We start from the raw sequence: 24,790 nt of genomic DNA, 5'->3' as shown, positions 1-24,790 counted from the left end.
TCATACTGATTGGTAGCAAATGTTCGCTTACCGTGTTTAAATAGCCGATTTCTAGATTGTGTTCAATATGATTGTAATGAATTAACACATTCTCTATCCAAACGACTCAAACGCAAAGGACGAAATGTTGCAATTGCAATATCTGCAGTTGCCATGCAAGTGGGTCCCATGTACAAAGGGGGGAAATTTCGCACAAACCAGCTCTCTCTGGAAAAAGTACTGATCCTGAACAGATTTTGTTTTCAATGATGCGCCTTCTCTAATCTGGATCTCGTTTGACGGCGGTTGTAGAGGCGAATCCAGATTTGCCCCAAAGTAACAAATGGCGCCTTCATTGCGTCCACTCTGATTGTGAAAAAAAATTGAAGGTTCATCGAGAAACGGTTGAGATATTAATGCTCAAAATCTATCATATTTTCGTTATGCTCTTCCATTTTTGCAGTCGTAAAGTGTATCCCGGTAAAGAAAACACAGACCTAGTCCTCTGTTAAACAGAAACAATTTTTCCTTTGGTTCGTTGTTGCATTATGCTTGAAAAGTCTTACTTGCAGTTGTGTTGGGCTGTGCCTTTAAAAACGCTAGATGAGGAGTAGGTTGTTCTCGTCTTTAACGGTCGAAAACTTTCCTTTCATCGTCGTGAAATTACAACACCAGCACACTTATTGTATTCAACACTGGCGAGAATGACTCATGATAAAGTCCAATAACTTAGCAAGGGGACATGAGAGAATTCGCCAAAAAAGTTCTTAATTTGGCAGGTCATCTGTGACTTGCAACTAAATAAACCAACATTTAACGTGGAAATTTTTGTTTTTTCTTTCAGACGGGATATCCGGCATTAGGACAACAATATTGTTTTGAGAAGTGTTGTATTTGGTTAAAAAACTTTTACCCATCGTAAAAATAGGCTTCGGATCTGAAGAAACAGTGGATAAAAGTATCAAAAGAAGTCGGCACGCCATTATAAGAAACTTCAAAGTGATGCAATTGATAAAAGGGAGAAATGCGACAATAGGGATATGGCGAGAAAATCTATTAAAGCGATGAAGTTGGAACTATGCGACTTAGAATTAAATTTTGGCGGTAATTTTTTCGGCTACAACCATGGCTTAATTTTTTGAAGTGATAAATAAATAAAACAATGAACTAAATAAATCAGCCATCATATTACTTACCTTGAATTCTGTTTCCATATCTATTAGCGCTCCATTTTCATTATTAAACACTAGCCTTCTTTGTCTGGAGTCTAACATTAAAGGTGGAATCACAGCATATGAACGCATTTTTTTATCCTCCATCGCCTAAAATACAAAGCACAAATTCGTTACTCGTCACAATTACCGATCGAGAAGTTCATCAACAAACCTGCTCCTGAAGACCATCCATGATCTCTTCAAGATCGGCTTCGGATTTAATCCTAGAACCTACACGATTAAATCGCTCTTTATCCTCCCTCTGCTTCCGAAGCTCGGGGAACACCTTCTCGAAAAACTCCCGGTTTTTCGCTTCCTTCGCTTTACGCTTTGCACTAGCTTCCATCTTATCTACACGTTTGGACCAGTCTTGTGATAACTGCGCATATCGTTCAGTCAGTTCGATCTGTTTCGCCGCCCGTTCGGATTTAATCTTTTTGAAATGCAGTAGCAGATGCTGCCGGAACGTTTTGTGTCGCTCCTGGATATCGCGGCAACTTTCCGCATCGGACGGCTGATTGTACAGGGGCAGATCGGTGGCAGTGCCAAGCGCACTCAGTACAGCGTGAGCGTTCGACGCCCGTTTCCGGTTCTCGGCGTAGATTTGCTGCGCTAAGCTTCGGTGCTTGGGTTGAGCCTCAGCGGCACTCTCCTCGACGGCCGGTTTCGCTGAAGCCTCTTCCAGCGTTTCCTGCTTCTTTTTCAGCATGACGATCTTCTTCTCCGTCTTGTCGATCTCCATGTCCACCTTGGCGATCTGTTGTAGCAGATCGTCCTTGGTGGCACGCAGCTCCTCAGTCGGATCACTTGGCAGCGTTGGTGAGATCGCCTCCACCTGAGGATGATACGCACCGGAAGACACCGGTGGATCACGTGTATCAACATTCAGGAGGGATTGCGCAGGTTGACTGTTTTCGTTTAGGCGAATCTTTTTAAATGCAGGTGGTCCGGTATCCGACGGTGCCGGCGGGGGTTGCTGCACGGATCGTGTCTGCAGGTAGTCAGCATTGTGGGCTAGCAGGGACATTCGGGGTCGAGTTGATTGTTGTTGTACTGACTGCTCCATGGAATTTGCTATACTAATAGGTGCGGGTATACTACTCGATACCGATACCACCGGCACCTGTCGATGGTACTCCGGAACCTGTGGTACCTACGAGTAAAGGGGAAACAACAGTTTTGATAAGAATCTTTGTATTTAGGCGCAGTAATACGAACTACTAACCTGTGACACGCGGGTGTATGGGTTCTCACGGTAATATGAGTTGGTTTGCACATATCTGAGCGGGGCCTCGCGCGCTGGTGCTCCTGCAAATGGTGGATAATTCGCAGCTCCCGCTCCCGGACCGGGTCGGGGTGGCGAGAGAGGACTAGCTGCCGATCTAGGGGCGGATTGCGATGGGGTGGGGCCTCCTTTGCTATAGCTTTGGGCCGCGTCAATAGATCTGCAAGAATAAAGGAAAGAAAAATTTTGTTATTGTAATTGTTAGAACAGTTTCATTACTATTAAATTTAAAAATGTCAGTAAATGTCAAAATATTTCCTGTCATTGATGGGAATGATTAGCACTATTTATAAGTTATTCACGATTTTGATATTTTTTGTATTACATCTGACTCTTAAATTAAACATTCCGGAGTGTTTTAGTTTGTTTATGATACAAACACTGTCAGTAAAAAAGCACGAAAATAGAATAAAATATGAAATCACGGTATGTACACAATAGAACAAATATTATCTGGACATCTGATTACATTTAGAGAGCGATGTAAACAATGCTATAAGCAGTCAATCCAAAAAGGCTGGCTCAGGCTCAATCGTGTATGACACTTTGCGGAGCCGCATTTCTTCAGCATTTTCCAGTTGATATCATCTTATCATTACCAGTTAGTAGGGAAGGGACATAGACCTTAATACTCGTGGCGGCTCCAGACGGCGTAATTGCGACGGAAATAGTTGAGATATAGGTTTAAAGTACATTATTTAGCTGCTAATGAGGTGGTTCCTCAGGTAGCATTTTTCGAATGCTCAGAGCTTTGTGGTACACGAAACAAAAATTCAATGGTTGTGTTTATGTATGCATGTTTTTAGGACGGGTAAACGGAAATCTTGTAGTGTGTAAATTGGATGTCTTGACTGATCGTACCCGGCCCACTACTGCAGCTGTTGTTATTGCTATTGCTCAGTATAGTACAACTTTGACATGATCTAGTGTTGGAGAGGTGACTATTACAGTCAACTGCCCAAGCTTAAAACTCTCCCGCTATGATCATTGGTTTGGAAAACTGCTATATTTTTATTTTATTTTTTAATTTAAACCAAAAGTCAATGTTGTCAACATGTTGAACTAATCTGCGATCAAACTGTCGTTCCCGGCAGACTTGCGGTACGGATCGGAGAGCAAGACTACATAAGTCTTTCATTCCATGACCGGCTGTTGCAGTAGCTGTTGGGCTACCTCACAATGATTTAAGTTCGTTACTTGCATGCTCGGGTTCGTCAGGCTCGTCTTAAGACTGGACAGACCTGTCCACTGGTGGTGGCGTCGATAGCGTGACGCAGAATAAGCACTTCGGGCAAAATAAACATCCTCCCTTCAACTGCTTTACCCAGCGCCTTCGTGGCTTCCACCAGAAGTACGTGGAATCAGGCTACTTGCGTGCTCGCATAGCTCATACATAACCGAATTGCGGTGTCTCGGGTCTCGATTCTACACTGACTTCTAAATGCGTGAATCAGGTAGCCGGCTTCAGTCACTTCATTCAATCCTTTACATTGATGACTTCAACTGGGCATAGGGCTCTGATATGAACCCCACCTCCTAGCACTTCTTCAGTCAATTGTTTGTACGGAATGCTTTTCTGCGCATCATCCCGTTTCAGGACGACAATCATTTCGCCCTTCTGCGTCTTACGAATGTATTCCGTCTTCCCCAGACCAAAGAGTTTTTGCTCGCCTTTGTGCCATGTGCCACGACTTTTAGAAGACGCATCCTTACTTCTACTAGCACTTTCTTTCTTCGTCGCAGATACCTCCCCTCTGCTGCCTGTTTTGCGGCTCTCTTCGTTTACCTTTTCGCATTTTTAAGACAACCTCCCTCTAGAAACAGCTTTTTTTTGTGTAAACAATAGGAAACAATAGAATAAGATTCTCTGTTAAATGCAACTTTCTGCGAGCAAATCGGCCAAGGATAAGGTGTCTGAAAAATTGGCGAGGCATTCTTCTTAAACGTTTTTTTGCGTAAAAAATGTATTTTGGCCATAACTTTTCATCCCATTGTCCATTTCAACAAATTTTCAATAGGAAACAATGGGACAGAATTCTCCATCGAATGCACTTTATTGCGCAAATCGGTAAAAGACAAGTGCCTTCTATAAAAAGTTTGTTTTTGGAGCGAATATACTCGTACTTAGTGTATGAGAAAGGCACAACAACAAGTGAATTTTACATTCATTAGGTGAGGTCGTACACTTATTACGTAAGCAATTTTTCTGGGTTTTTCGACCCCCACTCCCCCCATGTAAGATTTTTCCCATACAAATTATTTTTTATTTATATGGCGCGTAAGAAAACAACTGACCCCCCCTCCTCCCAAAAGTGCCCCAAAAAAATTAGTTGTGTGATGTTGAGCACAAGTACCACATACGCGTCCATACATCATGTAGCAAGCACATATGTACATGTTGCATATTCCTATTATATTTTGTACAGAAGTGGACAACATTTTGAAAACATCCTAGCAAACACACGATCGGATCAAAACACCGCCGATCTTGCCATTGGGTTAAGATAAAGATTAAGTTCCAAGAAAATGTAAATATGTATGTTGACCCATTGATAATTTTCTTCCATACCACAAAACAAGCATTCACTGCAAATTCTTAGTCGACAGCACCTGTTTTGTTGTTTACCATTCCACAAGTTCATGCAAATTACAATCGAAAAAAAAACGAAATCCCACATTAATTATTAAAGCCGTACAATGCTACACAAAGAGTAATTTCAACGTTTCCCCTCTGCCATCCGTAACAAACGAACTCACCAAGCTCGAATGAGTTAAAAGCGGAAGAAGGGTTAGGTATAGCTCGATGAGTCACTCGGTTGCGCAAATATTTTACGTCGAATAGTGACATTGATTTTTTTCTACTTCTCTACGGCCAACAACGACAGCCGCCCCGAAAGATACGATGTGGAGGCAACGCAGCAACGGGGATAAACCTGCAGTCGAAATAAAGCACAGCCGAGTAATTGAATTAAAATAGTTATGGTGTATTATTTACAAACAACGGACAGAAGTATACGAACGAATAATGGCCGGCTCTAGAGCTGCGCTGCGGAAGTAAAGGACGGGATCACACCGCGCCAATGGAGGGCACAAAAAAGTGGAACGACGGCGGCGGTCGGTGGCACTGAGCAAAGATACGGTGCACGAGGGTACCTACATACATATTTTCCATAAATTTACGTCACGCTCGTGCCCGATAAGGAGAAAATGTTCAACAACTATACTACGACAGTAGTGGGGGAGGCCCCTGAACAAAGTTGAAAGTCGTCGCCCAGCCATGGCGTGGAACTGTTATTTATTTTTCATGCCAGCACTGGTGCCGTCACTCCAGTGTATTAAAGGTTCACCAATTACCGTCCCAAATCCCACACCCGGAGCGTAAGGTGCTTCATAATGAGAACCAAGGGTGGTTATAGGTGGACGATATATTTTTGATCCGATCTAAAATTTGCAAAAGCACTTCATGGAAAATAAAACAGTGAATTACTAGTTGACACTAAATCAAATTTCAAGTTGACAAAACTACATAAGAAATTGTATGTAATTATCGTTGAAAAATAATAAATAACTGATGAGTGATGATTAACAACTGTTCGAAGTAATGTTGTATTGTTTGGCAAAAAATGTAAACAATAAGATAGAAGATAATTTAACATATTTTAAAATTTAGTTCATGAAATTATAACGCCAGAAATGAATTGAATGCTCTTAAAATTATCGTAGTTCGGTAAAAAAAAAATACGTGTAATGAAAAAGTGCTAACGAAGGCAGAGAAAATATTTGCCACGAACGTGGCACGGAAGTTCCACAAAACGATCAACAACATGCGTAAGAAAAGCGCACCGGCGCCAATCGTGATCAAATGACAGCTTTGTTGACGGACCAAAAAGGAATGGCTGGTATGTGGAAGGAGCACTTCAAGTTGTTTTTGAATGATTTTCGAGTAGAGAGTGTACAAGCAGAATCAGGATTGAGTATGATGGACAAGCGCTATACGAAGTGAGAAAGGCTGTCCAAGAGCTAACGGTATTACGGTATTGCCACTGGGAAGGACGGAATCTCGGCCAAGCTTTTGAAAATGGGAAACGACCGGCTGAACGAAAAAATCCACCAAAAAGATTGAAATGAGCTGAGTGGAAGAAGAAATGCCTTCAAGCTTGCTAAATGACCCTATACTATTATTTTATTTATTTTTGTATTATGATTTAATTGTCAACTGTGGTGAAATGGTCACTCCATTGACTGTTATATCTTTCGTCTTTCGAGAAGGAAACAAAGACCAGAGGAGCCAAAGTCTCAGCCCGTCAACGATACGCGGCTCTTGAGAAGGAAGTAAAACGCTCATGTCGATGGGACAAGCGAGCGTGGGCAGACTCTCTGGCCAACGAAGGAGAGAGAGCCGCCGCAACCGGGGACATTCGCCTCCTCTACGATATCTCACGACGCTTAAGCGGGGCGAAGATGAATGCAACGATGCCTGTGAAAGACGCTAATGATCAGTTATTGACCGATCCAACTGACCAGCTGAAACGCTGGTTCGAGCACTTCGAACAACTTTTTCAAGTGCCAGCCAGGCCATCACCACCTCGGCATGATCTGCCTAGGATCCGACGTATAACACGCGTCAATACCGAAGCTCCATCACTGCTAGAGATTCAAACAGCAATGCAAAGCATGAAATCGAATAAAGCTCCAGGGGTCGACCGCATATCAGCCGAGATGCTCAAAGCTGACCCCATGACATCCGCTCAACTACTGCATCGTTTATTTCGTAATATCTGGGACACCGCAACTTTCCCGGTCGACTGAATGCAAGGTGTCTTAGTGAAGGTGCCCAAAAAGGGTGACCTGACTGTATGCGATAACTGGCGAGGCATTATGTTGCTGTGGACCGTTCTCAAAGTTCTGTGCAAAATTATCCTAGCCCGGATTCAGGAGAAGATCGATGCGACTCTCCGGCGGCAGCAAGCCAGATTCTGTGCCGGAAGATCCTGTATGGACCATATTGTCACGCTCCGCATCATTCTGGAGCAGGTCAACGAATTCCAAGAGTCCCTTTACTTGGTATTCATTGACTACGAAAAAGCTTTCGACCGTCTCAATCACGAGAATATGTGGGGCGCCCTGAGACGCAAGGGGGTTCCTGAGAAAATCATCAGCCTCATCGAAGCACAGTACGAGGCCTTTTCGTGTAGAGTGCTGCACAATGGGGTCCTGTCCGACCCTATCCGGTCGTAGCTGGTGTGAGGCAAGGATGTATTCTATCACCGTTACTGTTCCTCATCGTAATCGATGAGATTCTGGTAGATGCGATTGACCGTGAACCAAACCGCGGGCTGTTATGGCAGCCTATAACCATGGAGCACCTAAACGACTTCGGCGCTCTGATATGCAGAGTAAGCTCAACGACCTTGCCGAGCGCTCCTCCTCGGCAGGTTTGATCATCAACGTCAACAAAACCAAATCGTTGGATGTAAACACGGTGACGCCTTCCAGTTTCACAGTAGCCGGGCAACCAATGGAGAATGTTGAAAGCTTCCAATATCTTGGTAGCCAAATGGCGTCAGACGGCGGTACCAAGATCGACATAGGCGCACGGATCAAGAAAGCAAGGGCTGCCTTTGCGAGTGAAATATCTGGAAAACAGGCAGATAAGTGAACACACCAAAATACGAATTTTCAACTGTAACGTGAAATCTGTGCTGTTATACACTAGCGAATATGGTGTGTATCAGTGGAGAACACTCAACGGCTGCAGGTGTTCATCAACAGATGCCTGCGGTATATAATTCGGGCATGGTGGCCTCAAAACTGGATCTCAAATAACGAGCTCCATCGTCGTTGTCACCAGAGGCCGATAGCAACAGAAATTCGGAATCGGAAGTGGGGCTGGGTCGGCCACACTCTACGTAGGGGCGGAAACGAAATCTGTAAACAAGCATTAGACTGGAACCCAGCAGGACATCGCAGCAGAGGCAGACCCAGAGGCTCATGGCGGCGAAGCCTCACTAAAGAAATAAAAGAAGTCGACCGAAATCTAACCTGGCAACAGGTTAAAGCGATAGTCGGGCAACGCTCAGGATGGAGATCTTTCAAGTCGACCCTTTGCACCACCGGAGGTGTACAGGACCCTTAAGTAAGTCTACAAGCAAATCATTCTCCCCGTGATCGAATATGGCATGCTGCTCTAGGAAAGTTTGACTATACCATGATTATCAACACCCCGCCCAGGGCATATCATCGGCGGAGGAGGCGTGGTGATCACTTTTGCCTTGACGGCGGCGCCCCGTTGACTTTTATCGGCAGCGGTGTGAACCGGCGTGGATGAAAAAATCAATGGCTGAAAAAATCAATTTAAACGCGTATTTTTGGATTCGTGCGGTTTTGATTCACGGGGTAGGAATCGCTCGTATAAAAATCGATTAAAATTGCAATATTTTACGTATGTCGATCATCAAACAGCACATTCAAAATAGTCAATTGTCGGCGGCACTAATCAATACCTGATTTCAAAATGTTATTTAAATAAACACTATTTTGATGAATCAAATTCTAACAAATACTGGTTCACTTTTCGTGACCAATCGTGGGAAATCCCTTTAGTAAAACCATGCAATATTCCTGCAGGAATACATTCGAAAATTTATCGAAGAATGAACTAGTTTCCGATGGAATACCTAAGTGAATTTTCTATACAACTTTCCGAGGGAATTCCTGAAGTCAACCTTCAAAACTTTTGAAGGAATTTCGGGAAGAAATTTGGAAACTGAAGGAATTCCCGAAGAAAATCAGTAGGAACTTTAAGAGAAAATTTCGAAAAAATCGCCCCAGCATTTTCAAAGGAATTCCCAACAGAATTTCCGAATGCATCCAATAATCAATTTTAGAAGGAATGTTAAGATAAATTAAGAATGTTGTGAAGGAATTCCTGAGGGAAATGTTCAAGATTTTCTTCCTAAAGTTGCCTATATTTGTGTCTGTTTGTCTGTGGTATAGGTATAAACAACTTTAGGTGTCCGGAGCAAAATTCGTGTTGTCCGGAGCAAAACCGAATATAAGGTCTTGTTCCTGGTGGCTCGTTCTTGGACCGCTAGTCGCCAATCTCCCAGCACGCCGCCAGCGAGTGCGGGGTCTACCCCGGAGCCCACGTCTTCTTCCAGGTTCTTTGCTAAACATGACTTTTGCAGGTCTCTCTTCCGGCATACGCACTACATGGCCAGCCCAGTGTAATCTGTAGTATTTTATCAGGCTTCCGATGTCTGCATTTTTGTACACTTGCTACAACCATTCACCATTTTCTACCACACCGCCAAGTATTGAGCGCTGTATTTTCCACGCAAACACTCCGAGAATTCTATAGTCTGCATCTTTTACGTCTATGCATCATTACCGTACAGGGCTTCTGGAAGAATGAACGATGTGAGCAGATCTAGTTTTGTCAGTATCTGTAGGTAGCTTCCTAAAGTTACCAAAGAATTTTCTGGAGGAATTGCTTAAGGTAGTTTTGAAAGAATTCCTATGTAAATTTCAGGAAAATTATCAAGGAACTTGCAAAGGAATTCTTAGAGGATTTAGAAATAACGAAGGAATTCCTAAAAAAATCTTACATCCTTCGTGATTTTTTTTTTTTCGAAGAAATTACTAAGCAAATTTTCAAAGCTTAAAGAACTTTCCGAAATAGTCCGTAAATGAATTTCTTAAGGAGTTTTTAGAGTTCTGAGTTTAGGAATTCTGAAACAATTTCTGAAGAAACTCCTAAAACATTTTCCGTAGATTTGCAAAGCAATTTGCGAAGATTTTTTAGAAAGTATATCCGAATTTCTGAACGAAGTTTTGGCGGAATGTCCAAAGGAATTTTCAAAGAAATCCAAGACTGTCGGAAGTTTCTTCAGGAGTTACTTTGAAAAATCTTTCGGGAATTTCTTCGGACATTCCTTCAGAAATTTGTTCTTGTTCTGGATTTCTTAAGAAAATTTTGTCCTAGAATTTTGCAAAAAAAAAAACCCAAAAGAGTTTTTAAAAGCTTTCTGAAGGAATTTTCGGAAGAGTACCCTAATGATTTTTCCAAGGTTTTCATAAACAAATTTTTGAAGGAACGCGTGGAGGAAATTCCAAACTAATTCCCGAAAGAATACACGAAAGAATCCAAAAGTTTTTCTGGAATTCTTTTCCGAAAGAGTTTTTGTAGAACTCCTTGAGGAAATTTCCGAGGGAGATCTTGGACGAATCTCCAAAGGAATTTATGGAGGAAATTGCAAATCAATTTCTGGGAAAAATATGAAGGAAATCTTGGTGAAATCTAGGAATTACTTAAAAATACCAATAGGCATTTCCCCTGAAATTAAAAAAATAATTCCTTTGGGAATTCTTCCTGAAAATCCTTCCAAAAATCCTTAAATACCTTTAGAAAGTATTTCAGAAATACCTTCACAAACTGTTTTATCAATTCCAACATGAATTACAGTCGCCTCTCTACATCTCGATATTGAAGGGACCATCGAGATAGGGAGAGATCGAGGAATGGAAGGTAAATTGAAATGGGTACCTACTAGATTCTGTGCCTGTTACTATGAAAACGACAACAAAAAAAGCTGCTTTCTTGTTATTGATGTGTTTATATTGTCTAGAGATGGTCTAGTAGCCTAAAATTCCAGGATATCAACATAAGGAGAGTGAATCCTGTGCAAAATATGATTAGAACACATCGAGATAGAGGGATATTGAGATAGGGAGGTTATCGAGATGTAGAAAGCTCAAATGTATGTAGATTGAAGGGACTGAGAAAACCATCGACATAGGGAGAGATATCGAGATATAGAACATCGAGATGTAGAGAGTCGACTGTATTTTCAAAAATCCATTCAGTCTCTTCAGCAATGTCTTCAAAGATTAATTTGAGCACTCCTAAAGATTTTTTTTCCTTGAGCAATCAAAAAAAATCGACAAGAATTTCTTCGGACATTTCCGTATGGAATTCTTCGAAAAGTCTCCGAGATTCCTTCGTACATTTCTTCAGAAATTCTTCTGGATTTTCTTCCAGGAAATAATTTGAAAATAAATTAGATAATGAAATAGTTACCGAAGAAGTTACACACTCAGTTTTCATTTCTGCAGCTCGGCAAAATCCGCACAGCCGTGTGCCCAGCAAAATAAAAAAAAACTAATATCCCGTCAAAAATGAGGTTTGTCAGCTGGGCTTCGGCAAATTATTTGCAACTTTGACGGATATCTCGGCGAAAAACATGTTTGCTTGGGCTCAGCTGTACAAATCTCTGTAAAAGTTGTGCAAATTGCTGAGATCCCGGTAAAAAAAATAAGTGTGTACTGATATAATTTTCAAAGAATAAAACAAAACAATAAACAACAAACACTAAAAAATTTCGAAGGTATTACTGAAAGAAACTATTTCATTATCTAATAATTTTAAATTATTTCCTGAAGAAAATCCAATTTGAAGAAATCTACGAAGAATCTCGGAGACTTTTCGAAGAATCTTTTAAAGAAATCCCTAGGGAAATGTCCGAAGAAATTCTTGTCGATTTTTTTTATTGCTCAAGGAAAACAATCTTTAGGAGTTCTCAAATTAATCTTTGGAGAAATTGTTGGAGAGGCTGAATGGATTTTCGAAAATAATTCATGTTGGAATTAATAAAACAGTTTTTGAAGGTATTTTTAAAATACTTTCTAAAGAAATTTAAGGATTTTGGGAAGGAATTTCCGGAGGAATCCTCAAAGGAATTATTTTTTTTAATTTCAGAGGCAATGCCTATTGATATTTCTTAAGTAATTCCTATATTTCGCCAGGAATTCCTTCATATTTTCCCAGAAATTGATTCGCAATTTTCCATTAACCTTTGAGATTCGTTCAAGATCTCCCTGAAATTTACAAGGAGTTCTACAAAAACTCTTTCGGAAAAGAATTCCAGAAAAACTTTTGGATTCTTTCGGAATTAGTTCGAATTTCCTCCACGCGTTCCTTTACAAATTTGTTTATGAAAATCTTGGAAAATATTAGGTACGCTTCCGAAAATTCCTTCAGAAAGCTTTTAAAAACTCTTTGTTTTTTTTTTGCAAAATTCTAGGACAAAATTCTTTTAGAAATCCTGAACAAGTTCCTGAAGGAAGTCTCAAGAAATTCCCGAAAGATTTTCAAAGTAACTCTGAAGAAACTTCCGAAGTCTTGGATTTCTTTGAAAATTCCTTTGGAATTGCCAAAACTTCGTCTAGAAATTCGGATATACTTTCTAAAAATCTTCGCAAATTGCTTTGCAAATCTACGGAAAATGTTTTAGGAGTTTCTTCAGAAATTGTTTTGAATTCCTAAACTCAGAACTCTAAAAACTCCTTAAGAAATTCATTTACGGACTATTTCGGAAAGTTCTTTAAGCTTTGAAAATTTGCTTAGTACTTGAAAAAAAAATCACGAAGGATGTAAGATTTTTTTAGGAATTCCTTCGTTATTTTTAAATCCTCTAAGGGTTCCTATGTAAGTTCCTTGATAGTTTTCCTGAAATTTCCATAGGAATTCTTTCAAAACTGCCTTAAGCAATTCCTCCAGTTAATTCTTTAGTAACTTTAAGAAGCTACCTACATATACTGACAAAACTAGTTCTGTTCACAGTTCATTCTTCCAGAAGCCCTGTACGGTAATGAAGCATAGACGTAAAAGATGCAGACTATAGAATTCTCGGAGTGTTGGCGTGGAAAATACTGCGCTCAATACTTGTCGGTGTGGTAGAAAATGGTGAATGGTTGTACCAAGTGTACAGAAATGCAGACATCGGCAGGCTGATAAAATATGGCAGATTACACTGGGCTGGCCATGTAGTGCGTATGCCGGAAGAAGTCATGTTTAGCAAAGAACTTGGAAGAAGACGTGGGCTTCGGGGTAGACCTCGCACTCGCTGGCGGCGTGCTGGGAGATTGGCGACATGCGGTCCAAGAACGAGCCACCAGGAACAAGACCTTATATTCGGTTTTGTCCGGACACGGATTTTGCTCCGACACCCAAGTTGTTTTACTATACCACAGACAAACAGCACAAATATAGGCAACTTTAGGAAGAAAATCTGAACATTCCTCAGGAATTTCTTCACAACATTCTTAATTTATTTTAACATTCCTTCTAAAATTGATTATTGGATGCATTCGGAAATTCTGTTGGAATTCCTTTGAAAATGCTGCGATTTTTTCGAAATTTTCTCTTAAAGTTCCTACTGATTTTCTGGAATTCCTTCTCTAAATTTCTTCCGAAATTCCTTCAAAAGTTTTGAAGGTTGACTTCAGGAATTCCTCGGAAAGTTGTATAGAAAATTCACTTAGGTATTCCATCGGAAACTAGTTCATTCTTTGATAAACTTTACAATGTATTCCTGCAGGAATATTGCATGGTTTTACTAAAGGGATTTCCCACGATTGGTCACGAAAAGTGAACCAGGATTTGTTAGAATTTGATTAATCAAAATCAGAGAATAACAAAATAGTGTTTATTTAAATAACATTTTGAATTCAGGTATTGATTAGTGCCGCCGACAATTGACTATTTTGAATGTGCTGTTTGATGATCGACATACGTAATATATTGCATTAATCGATTTCTATTCGAGCGATTCCTACCCCGTGAATCAAAACCGCACGAATCCAAAAATACGTGTTTAAATTGATTTTTTCAGCCATTGATTTTTTTCATCCACGCCGGTTCACACCGCCGCCGTCAAGGCAAAAGTGATCACCACGCCTCCTCCGCCGATGATATGCCCTGGGCGGGTGCTTATAATCATGGTATAGTCAAACTTTCCTAGAGCAGCATGCCATATTCGATCACGGGAGAATGATTTGTTGTAGACTTACTTAGGTCCTGTACACCTCCGGTGGCAAAGGGTCGACTTGAAAGATCTCCATCCGAGCGTTGCCCGACTATCGCTTTAACCTGTTGCCAGGTTAGATTTCGGTCGACTTCTTTTATTTCTTTAGTGAGGCTTCGCCGCCATGAGCCTCTGGGTCTGCCTCTGCTGCGATGTCCTGCTGGGTTCCAGTCTAATGCTTGTTTACAGATTTCGTTTCCGCCCCTACGTAGAGTGTGGCCGACCCAGCCCCACCGATTCCGAATTTCTGTTTATCGGCCTCTGGTGACAACGACGATGGAGCTCGTTGTTTGAGATCCAGTTGTGAGGCACCAGGCCGAATTATATACCGCAGGCATCTGTTAATGAAACCTGCAGCCTGAGTGTTCTCCACGACACACCATGTTTCGCTAGCGTATAACAGCACAGATTCTCAGAGTTGAAAATTCGTATTTTGGTGCGTTCACTTATCTGCCTGTTTTCCAGATATTTCTTAAACTCGCCAAGGCAGCCCTTGCTTTCTTGATCCGTGCGCCTATGTCGATCTTGGTACCGCGTCTGACGCCATTTGGCTACCAAGATAGTGGAAGCTTTCAACATTCTCCATTGGTTGCCCGGCTACTGTGAAACTGGGAGGCGTCACCGTGTTTACATCCAACGAGGTTTTGTTGACGTTGATGATCAAACCTGCCGAGGAGGAGCGCTGGCAAGGTCGTTGAGCTTACTCTGCATATCAGAGCGCGAAGTCGTTTAGGTGCTCCAGGTTATAGGCCATAACAGCCCGCGGTTTGGTTCACGGTCAATCGATCTACCAGAATCTCATCGATTATGAGAACAGTAACGATAGAATACATCCTTGCCTACCAGCTACGACCCGGATAGGGTCGGACAGGATCCCATTGTGCAGCACTCTACGAAAAGGCCTCGTACTGTACTTCGATGAGGCTGATGATTTTCTCAGGAACCCCTTGCGTCTCAGGGCGCCCACATATTCTCGTGATTGAGACGGTCGAAAGCTTTTTCGTGATCAATGATACCAAGTAAAGGGACTCTTGGAATTCGTTGACCTGCTCCAGAATGATGCGGAGCGTGACAATATGGTCCATATGGGATCTTCCGGCACAGAATCTGGCTTGCTGCCGCCGGAGAGTCGCATCGATCTTCTCCTGAATCCGGCTGATAATTTGCACAGAATTTTGAGAACGGTCCACAGCAACATAATGCCTCGCCAGTTATCGCATACAGTCAGGTCACCCTTTTGGGCACTTCACTAAGACACCTTGCATTCAGTCGACCGGGAAAGTTGGGTGTCCGATATTACGAAATAAACGATGCAGTAGTTGAGCGGATGTCAGGGGTCAGCTTTGAGCATCTCGGCTGATATGCGGTCGACCCTGAGCTTTATTCGATTTCATGCTATTGCTGTTTGAATCTCAGAGTGATGGAGCTTGGTATTGACGCGTGTTATACGTCGGATCCTAGGCAGATCATGCCGAGGTGGTGATGGCCTGGCTACTTGAAAAGTTGTTCGAAGTGCTCGAACCAGCGTTTCAGCTGGTCAGTTGGATCAATAACTGATCATTAGCATCTTTACAGGCATCGTGCATTCATCTTCGCCCCGCTTAAGCGTCGTGAGATATCGTAGAGGAGGCGAATGTCCCCGGTTGCGGCGGCTCTCTCTCCTTCGTCGGCCAGAGAGTCTGCCCACGCCTGCTTGTCCCGTCGACATGAGCGTTTTACTTCCTTCTCAAGAGCCGCGTATCGTTGACGGGCTGAGACTTTGGCTCCTCTGGTCTTTGTTTCCTTCTCGAAAGACGAAAGATATAACAGTCAATGGAGCCTTTCACCACAGTTGACAATTAAATCATAAACAAAATAATAGTATAGGGTCATTTAGCAAGCTTGAAGGCATTTCTTCTTCCACTCAGCTCATTTCAATCTTTTGATGATTTTTCGTTCAGCCGGTCGTTTCCATTTTCAAAAGCTTGGCCGAGATTCCGTCCTTCCCAGTGGCAATACCGTAATACCGTTAGCTCTTGGACAGCCTTCTCACTTCGTATAGCGCTTGTCCATCATACTCAATCCTGATTCTGCTTGTACATCTCTACTCGAAAATCATTCAAAAACAACTTGAAGTGCTCCTTCCACATACCAGCCATTCCTTTTTGGTCCCAACAAAGCTGTCATTTGATCACGATTGGCGCCGGTGCGCTTTTCTTACGCATGTTGTTGATCGTTTTGTGGAATTCCGTGCCACGTTCGTGGAAATATTTCTCTGCCTTCGTTAGCACTTTTCATTAAGTACTTTTTTACCGAACTACGATAATTTTAAGAGCATTCAATTCATTTCTGGCGTTATAATTTCATGAACTAAATTTTAAAATATGTTAAATTATCTTCTATCTTATTGTTTACATTTTTGCCAAACAATACAACATTGCTTCGAACAGTTGGTAATCATCACTCATCAGTTATTTATTATTTTCAACGATAATTATATATAATTTCTTATGTAGTTTTGTCAACTTGAAATTTGATTTAGTGTCAACTAGTAATTCACTGTTTTATTTTCCATGAAGTGCTTTTGAAATTTTAGATCGGATCAAAATATATCGTCCACCTATAACCACCCTTGGTTCTCATTATGAAGCACCTTACGCTCCGGGTGTGGGATTTGGGACGGTAATTGGTGAACCTTTAATACACTGGAGTGACGGCACCGGTGCTGGATGAAAAAATAACAGCCACGCCATGGCTGGGCGACGACTTTCAACTTTGTTCAGGGGCCTCCCATACTGTAGTAGTATAGTTGTTGAACATTTTCTCCTTATCGGGCACGAGCGTGACGTAAATTTATGGAATATGTATGTAGGTACCCTCGTGCACCGTATCTTTGCTCAGTGCCACGACCGCCGCCGTCGTTCCACTCTTTTGTGCCCTCCATCGGCGCGGTGTGACCCGTCCTCTACTTCCGCAGCGTCTAGAGCCGCCATTATTCGTTCGTATACTTCTGTCCGTTGTTTGTAAATAATACACCATAATATTTTAATTCAATTACTCGGCTGTGCTTTATTTTCGACTGCAGGTTTATCCCCGTGCTGCGTTGCCTCCACATCGTATCTTTCGGGCGGCTGTCGTTGCCGTAGAGAAGTAGAAAAAATCAATGTCACTATTCGACGTAAAATATTTGGCAACCGAGTGACTCATCGAGCTATACCTAACCCTTCTTCCGCTTTTAACTCATTGAGCTTGGTGAGTAAGTTCGTTTGTTACGGATGGCAGAGGGAAACGTTGAAATTACTCTTTGTGTAGCATTGTTCGGCTTTAATAATTAATGTGATTTCGTTTTTTTCGATGTAATTTGCATGAACTTGTGGAATGGTAAACAACAAAACAGGTGCTGTCGACTAAGAATTTGCAGTGAATGCTTGTTTTGTGGTATAGAAGAAAATTATCAATGGGTCAACATACATATTTTACTTTTCTTGGAACTTATCTTAACCAATGGCAAGATCGGCGGTGTTTTGATCCGATCGTGTGTCTAGAGGTTTTCAAATGTTGTCCACTTCGCAAAATATAATAGGAATATGCAACATGTACATATGTGCTTTACATGATGTATGGATGCGTATGGTACTTGTGCTCAACATCACACAACTAATTACGTATGCCCTTTGTGGGGAAGGGTGGTGGGAATGTCAGTTGTTTTCTTACGCGCCATATAAATAAAAAATAATTTGTATGGGAAAAATCTTACATGGGGGGAGTGGGGGTCGAAAAACCCAGAAACATTGCTTACGTAATAAGTGTGACCTCACTAATGAATGTAAAATTCACTTGTTGTTGTGCCTTCTTTATACACTAAGTAAGAGTATTTTCGCCCAAAACAAACTTTTATAGAAGGCACTTGTCTTTTACCGATTTGCAATAAAGTGATCTGATGGAGAATTCTGTCCCATTGTCTTTTGAAAATTTGTTGAAATGGACAATGGGATGAAAAGTTATGCCAAAATCATTTTTACGCAAAAAAAACGTTTAAGAAGAACTGCCAATTTTTCAGACACCTTCTCCTTGGCGATTTGCTCGCAGAAAGTTGCATTTAACAGAGAATCTTATCTATTGTTTCCTATTGTTTATACAAAAAAGCTGTTTCTAGAGGAGGTTGACTTAAAAATACGAAAAGGTAAACGAAGAGAGCGCAAAACAGGCAGAGGGGAGGTATCTGCGACGAAGAAAGAAAGTGCTCGTAGAAGAAGGATGCGTCTTCTAAAAGTCGTGGCATAGGCACAAAGGCGAGCAAAAACTCTTTGGTCTGGGGAAGACGGAATACATTCGTAAGACGCAGAAGGGCGAAATAATTGTCGTCCTGAAACGGGATGATGCGCAGAAAAGAATTCCATACAAACAATTGACTGAAGAAGTGCTAGGAGGTGGGGTTCATATCAGAGCCCTATGCCCAGTTTAAGTCATCAATGTAAAGGATTGAATAAAGTGACTGAAGCCGGCTACCTGATTGACGCATTTAGAAGTCAGTGTAAAATCGAGACCCGAGACTCCGCAATTCGGTTATGTGAGCTATGCGAGACGCAAGTAGCCTGATTCCACGTACTTCTGGTGGAATCCACGAAGGTCTGGGTAAAAGGTTGAAGGAAGGATGTTTATTCTGCCCGAAGTGTTATTCTGCGTCACGCATCGACGCACCACCAGAGAACAGGCTCTGTCTTAAGACGAGCCTGACGAACCCGATACGCAAGTAACGAACTTAAATTATTGTGAGGTAGCCCAACAGCTACTGCAAAGCCGGTCATGGAATGAAAGACTTATGTAGTCTTGCTCTCGATCGTACCGCAAGTCTGCCGGAACGACAGTTTGATCGCAGATTAGTTCAACATGTTGACAACATTGACTTTTGGTTTAAATTAAAAATAAAATAAAATATAGCAGTTTTCCAAACCAATGATCTAGCGGAGAGTTTAAGCTGCAGTTGACTGTAATAGTCACCTCCAACGCTAGATTATGACAAAGTTGTAGCATACGAACATAACAAAGCGCAGTATGGGCCGGGTAGACAGTCAAGACATCCAATTTACACACTACAAGATTTCCGTTCACCCGTCCTAAAACATGCATACAAACACAACCATTGAATTTTTGTTTCGTGTACCACAAAGCTCTGAGCATTCGAAAATGCTACCTGAGGAACCACCTCATTAGCAGCTGAATAATGTACTTTAAACCTATATCTCAACTATTTCCGTCGCAATTACGCCGTATGGAGCTGCCACGAGTATCTATGTCACTTCCCTACTAACGGGTAATGATAAGATGATATCAACTGTAAAATATCATACTGAAGAAATGCGGCTCCACAAAGTGTCATTCACAACTGAGCTTGAGCCAGACTTTTTGGGTTGATTGCTCATACCATTTTTTACATCGCCTTCTAAATCTAAGATGTCCAGATAATATTTGTTCTATTGTGTACATATCGTGATTTTATATTTTATTTTATTTTCCTATTTTTTTTTACTGGCAGTGTTTGTATCATAAACAACTAAAACACTCCGGAATGTTTAATTTAAGAGTCAGATGTAATACAAAAATATCAAAATCGTGAATAACTTATAAATAGTGCTAATCATTCATCAATGAAGGAAATATTTTGACATTTACTGACATTTTAAATTTAATAGTAAAAACTGAAACAATTAAATAACAAAATTTGTCTTTCCTTTATTCTTGCAGATCTATTGACGCGGCCCAAAGCTATAGCAAAGGAGGCACCCCATCGCAATCCGCCCTAGATCGGCAGCTAGTCTCTCGCCACCCGACCCGGTCCGGGAGCGGAGCTGCGAATATTCCATTTGCAGGAGCACCAGCGCGAGGCCCCGCTCAGATATGTGCAAACCAACTCATATTACCGTGAGAACCCATACACCCGCGTGTCACAGGTTAGTAGTCTGTATTACTGCGCCTAAATACAAAGATTCTTATCAAAACTGTTGTTTCCTCACTCGTAGGTACCACAGGTTCCGAGTACCATCGACAGGTGCCGGTGGTATCGGTATCGAGTAGTATAACGCACCTATTAGTATAGCAAATTCCATGGAGCAGTCAGTAACAACAATCAACTCGACCCCGAATGTCCCTGCTAGCCCAATGCTGACTACCTGCAGACACGATCCGTGCAAACCCCGCCGGCACCGTCGGATACCGGACCACCTGCATTTAAAAAGATTCGCCCAAACGAAAACAGTCAACCTGCGCAATCCCTCCTGAATGTTGATACACGTGATCCACCGGTGTCTTCCGTGCGTATCATCCCCAGGTGGAGGCGATCTCACCAACGCTGCCAAGTGATCCGACTGAGGAGCTGCGTACCAAGGACGATCTGCACAAAGATCGCCAAGGTGGACATGGAGATCGATAAGACGGAGAAGAAGATCGTCATGCTGAAAAAGAAGCAGGAAACGCTGGAAGAGGCTTAGCGAAACCGGCCGTCGAGGAGAGTGCCGCTGAGGCTCAACCAAGCACCGAAGCTTAGCGCAGCAAATCTACGCCGAGAACCGGAAACGGGCGTCGAACGCTCACGCTGTACTGAGTGCGCGGCACTCACCGATCTGCCCCTGTCAATCAGCCGTCCGATGGAAAGTTGCCGCGATATCCAGGAGCGACACAAAACGTTCCGGCAGCATCTGCTACTGCATTTCAAAAGATTAAATCCGAAGGCGGCGAAACAGATCGAACTGACTGAACGATATGCGCAGTTATCACAAGACTGGTCCAAACGTGTAGATAAGATGGAAGCTAGTGCAAAGCAAAGCGAAGGGCGAAAACCGGGAGTTTTCGAGAAGGTGTTCCCGAGCTTCGGAAGCAGAGGGAGGATAAAGAGCGATTTAATCGTAGGAGTTCTAGGATTAAATCCGAAGCCGATCTTGAAGAGACTCGGATGGTCTTCAGGAGCAGGTTTGTTGATGAACGTCTCGATGGTATGTGACGAGTAAGAATTTGTGCTTTGTATTTTAGGCGATGGAGGATAAAAAATGCGTTCATATGTGTGATTCCACCTTTAATGTTAGACTCAGACAAAGAAGGCTAGTGTTTAATAATGAAAATGGAGCGCTAATAGATATGGAAACAGAATTCAAGGTAAGTAATAGATGGCTGTTTATTTAGTTCATTGTTTTATGTATTTATCACTAAAAATTAAGCCATGATTGTAGCCAAAAAATTACTAAAATTTAATTCTAAGTCGCATAGTTCCAACTTCATCGCTTTCATAGATTTTCTCGCCATATACCTATTGTCGCATTTCTCCTTTTATCAATCACTTTGAAGTTTCTTATAATGGCGTGCTGACTTCTTTGATACTTTTATTCACTGTTTCTTCAAACCGAAGCTCATTTTTACGATGAGTAAAAGTTGTTTAACCAAATACAACACTTCTCAAAACAATATTGTTGTCCTAATGCCGGATATCCCGTCTGAAAAGAAAAACAAAAATTTCCACGTTAAATGTTGGTTTATTTAGTTGCAAGTCACAGATGTCCTGCCAAATTAAGAACTTTTTGGCGAATCTCTCATGTCCCTTGCTGTTATTGGACTTTATCATGAGTCATTCTCGCCAGTGTTGAATACAATAAGTGTGCTGGTGTTGCAATTTCACGACGACGAAAGGAAAGTCGACCGTTAAAGACGAGAAACCACTCCTCATCTAGAGTTTTTAAAGGCACAGCCCAACACAACTGCAAGTAAGACTTTTCAGCATAATGCAACAACGAACCAAAGGAAAAATTGTTTCTGTTTACAGAGGACTAGGTCTGTGTTTCCTTTACGGATACACTTTACGACTGCAAAATGGAAGAGCATAACGAAAATATGATAGATTTTGAGCGTTAATATCTCAACCGTTTCTCGATGAACCTGCATTTTTTTTTACAATCAGAGTGGACGCAATGAAGGCGCCATTTGTTACTTTGGCAAATTTGATTCGCCTCTACAACCGCCGTCAACGAGACTGGATTAGAGAAGGCGCATCATTGAAAACAAAATCTGTTCAGGATCAGTACTTTTTCCAGAGAGAGCTGGTTTGTGCGAAATTTCCCTTGTCATGGGACCACCTTGCATGGCAACTGCAGATATTAATTGCAACATTTCGTCCTTTGCGTTTGAGTAGTTTGGATAGAGAATGTGTTAATTCATTACAATCATATTGAACACAATCTAGAAATCGGCTATTTAAACACGGTAAGCGAACATTTGCTACCAATCAGAATGAAGAAACGCAATCGTTCTGCTACTAGAAAAATTACGCAGTGCTACGATACCTTGCCTGCAACCCGATTGAGTTGCAGCTTTGAGTTTTTGTATCGAGTTTTGTGTTTTCGAATTCCTGAAGAACTTTGCCCTAAATTGTATCGTATACTTGAAATTGGCTAAACGACCCGGCAGAAATCATGAACAGAATAACAAAACATGATATGGACTAGATTGATATAAGAGATAAAAGGCAACAATATCTATTGCACCGAAATATCTTCAATATCAAGATATGCTATGGAAAGAACAAACTAATGGCACTTGATATTGATCACTTATTACAAATAAATATCTTGATATCCTTAGATATTTTAGTGTAAAATATTGATATTGTCGTCTGATTTATCTTTATATCAATCATGTCCATGTTTCATTTGCTATCTTATCAACATTTGATATTATTGAGCTATTTTCGTCTACTCGGGGATCGATTGTTTTTCTTCCTTGTCATAGGTCAGTCCTATAATCCCACTCTACCGGAGCGCCAGCGCGTAACCTCTATCGCTGGTTGAATTGTCTATGTCCTCTTGTCAGCCTCGTCAGTCATAAATCCATCAACAGTGGCTCCTCAATCAGATCCGTATCGACCCACGCAATAACAACTTGCAGCATGGCAGTCCCTGGCCAAGGAGCTTCTTCACTTCAGTGGCGACCCAGCAGAACGGCAAATTTGTATCTCGAACTACCGCTACACAACCGAGCCTGGTTTCGGACGATAATAATATACCACGTTAACAGTGGCCAATGCTTCTAGTAGCGGTATACCGTTACCACAAGTAATCGAGACTCTTCTAATGGTACGAGATATTATTCTAATTCCAAAATTGTCAAAATGAGGGGCTCATTCAGTCATTCAAGAAATCGTTAAAAACTTGTAGTTGTGGGCGGTTAATACGAAAATTTCCACAAGTGGATTTGAGAGGTTAGTGAATTTCACGTGGTGGAAGCATCCAGTCATCCGTCAATTTCATCGATATTGTCAGGAAGCACAGAAGAGTTCGATTGTGCTTAATGCCAAGTGCGAGCACCGAATGCGCGATTGCGTGCGTTCAAACAATTACATGTTGACGATTGCTAGAGAAGAATTCGTTCATTGGGCCATTGTCAAAATGTCTATTTAGCTATGGAGTGTGCATATCGTGGTCGGAAAACCTGTGACAATGAAGGGAGCTTCGTCACTATCGTCCTCCACTTCTCTAGGGGTCCTTCAAAGCCATTGAATACAAGCTGCAAATAGCTTGAGTTTGCTTGATTGACTGCTCGTAGTTGCTATCTATGACAGATCAGCTGTTCTTGCATGGCAACAGATGTTTGCTTGACTAGCTCACATCTTCAATGTGCAAGTACTGGTGATCTCATTTGTTAGGTCATACTGGCGCCTGCCACGTCAGAATGCAAGTCAATGTAGGGAAGGGGAGAAATGATGATGAATCACTGCCCACTGCAAGCCGAATATACCTCTGCACTTGCCACGAGTTCATGCGGAATTTGTTGGAATTTATGGGTTAGGTTGAGAGGCAGAGGTCCGTCTTGGACGAGCTGCCAATGTGATAGATAGGAGAAGGTAACTGATGGAATTTCTAATTGGATGTAGGAAACGAGCTATATAGTTCATTTCGATTCTAGCAGATTACTGTTAGAATACTCTGAAGGTATAGGAAAGTAGTAAACGGTATGGAAGTCCATTTCCAGTTCTAGCGATTGTTAGAACATGAGAAAAAAAGAAAGAGAAAGATACAAAGTAGGAGAATTGAACGGACCTGGATTTAACCCAGACCTCCTGCGTATGAGGCAGAAGCAGTAGCCATAGACTACTTCAAGCCCGCTTCGAAACAAGTATCACGCACTGAACTGATTAACTTTATTGTCGGCGCGCAATGCAGAAACAATAATCGCCCGACCGCACGATCGTTCTGCTGTCCGAAACATGAGAGATCACGCACTGAACTGATTAACTTTATTACCGGCCGCGCAATGCAGAACACAATAATTCGCCGACCGCACGATCGTTCTGCTGTCCGAAACATGAGAGATCACGCACTGAACCGATTAATTTTATTACCGGCCGCGCAATGCAGAACACAATAATTCGCCCGACCGCACGATCGTCTCGCAAACGAGAGATCACGCACTGAACGAAGCACAATGAT

General features: G+C 41.8%; 1 protein-coding gene across 7 annotated transcripts in view; it reads right to left on the bottom strand.

Moving 5' to 3' along the window:
- The window catches only part of LOC134228053 (uncharacterized), a 229,213-nt gene that overhangs the window by 79,311 nt on the left and 125,112 nt on the right, over positions 1-24,790 (bottom strand). For all 7 annotated transcript variants that reach the window (XM_062709817.1, XM_062709815.1, XM_062709814.1 and 4 more), the window contains exons 3-5: positions 2,419-2,638; positions 1,366-2,346; positions 1,176-1,301 (exon numbers count right to left, since the gene is read on the bottom strand). In XM_062709817.1, coding sequence (XP_062565801.1) covers positions 1,176-1,301; positions 1,366-2,346; positions 2,419-2,638 — 1,327 coding nt within the window. The remainder of the gene's footprint in view (positions 1-1,175; positions 1,302-1,365; positions 2,347-2,418; positions 2,639-24,790) is intronic.

This window comes from Armigeres subalbatus, chromosome 3 (assembly GCF_024139115.2).
Source record: "Armigeres subalbatus isolate Guangzhou_Male chromosome 3, GZ_Asu_2, whole genome shotgun sequence".
In the NCBI taxonomy this organism is placed as follows: Eukaryota; Metazoa; Arthropoda; class Insecta; order Diptera; family Culicidae; genus Armigeres; species Armigeres subalbatus.
This window is presented reverse-complemented; position numbering and strand designations above follow the sequence as displayed.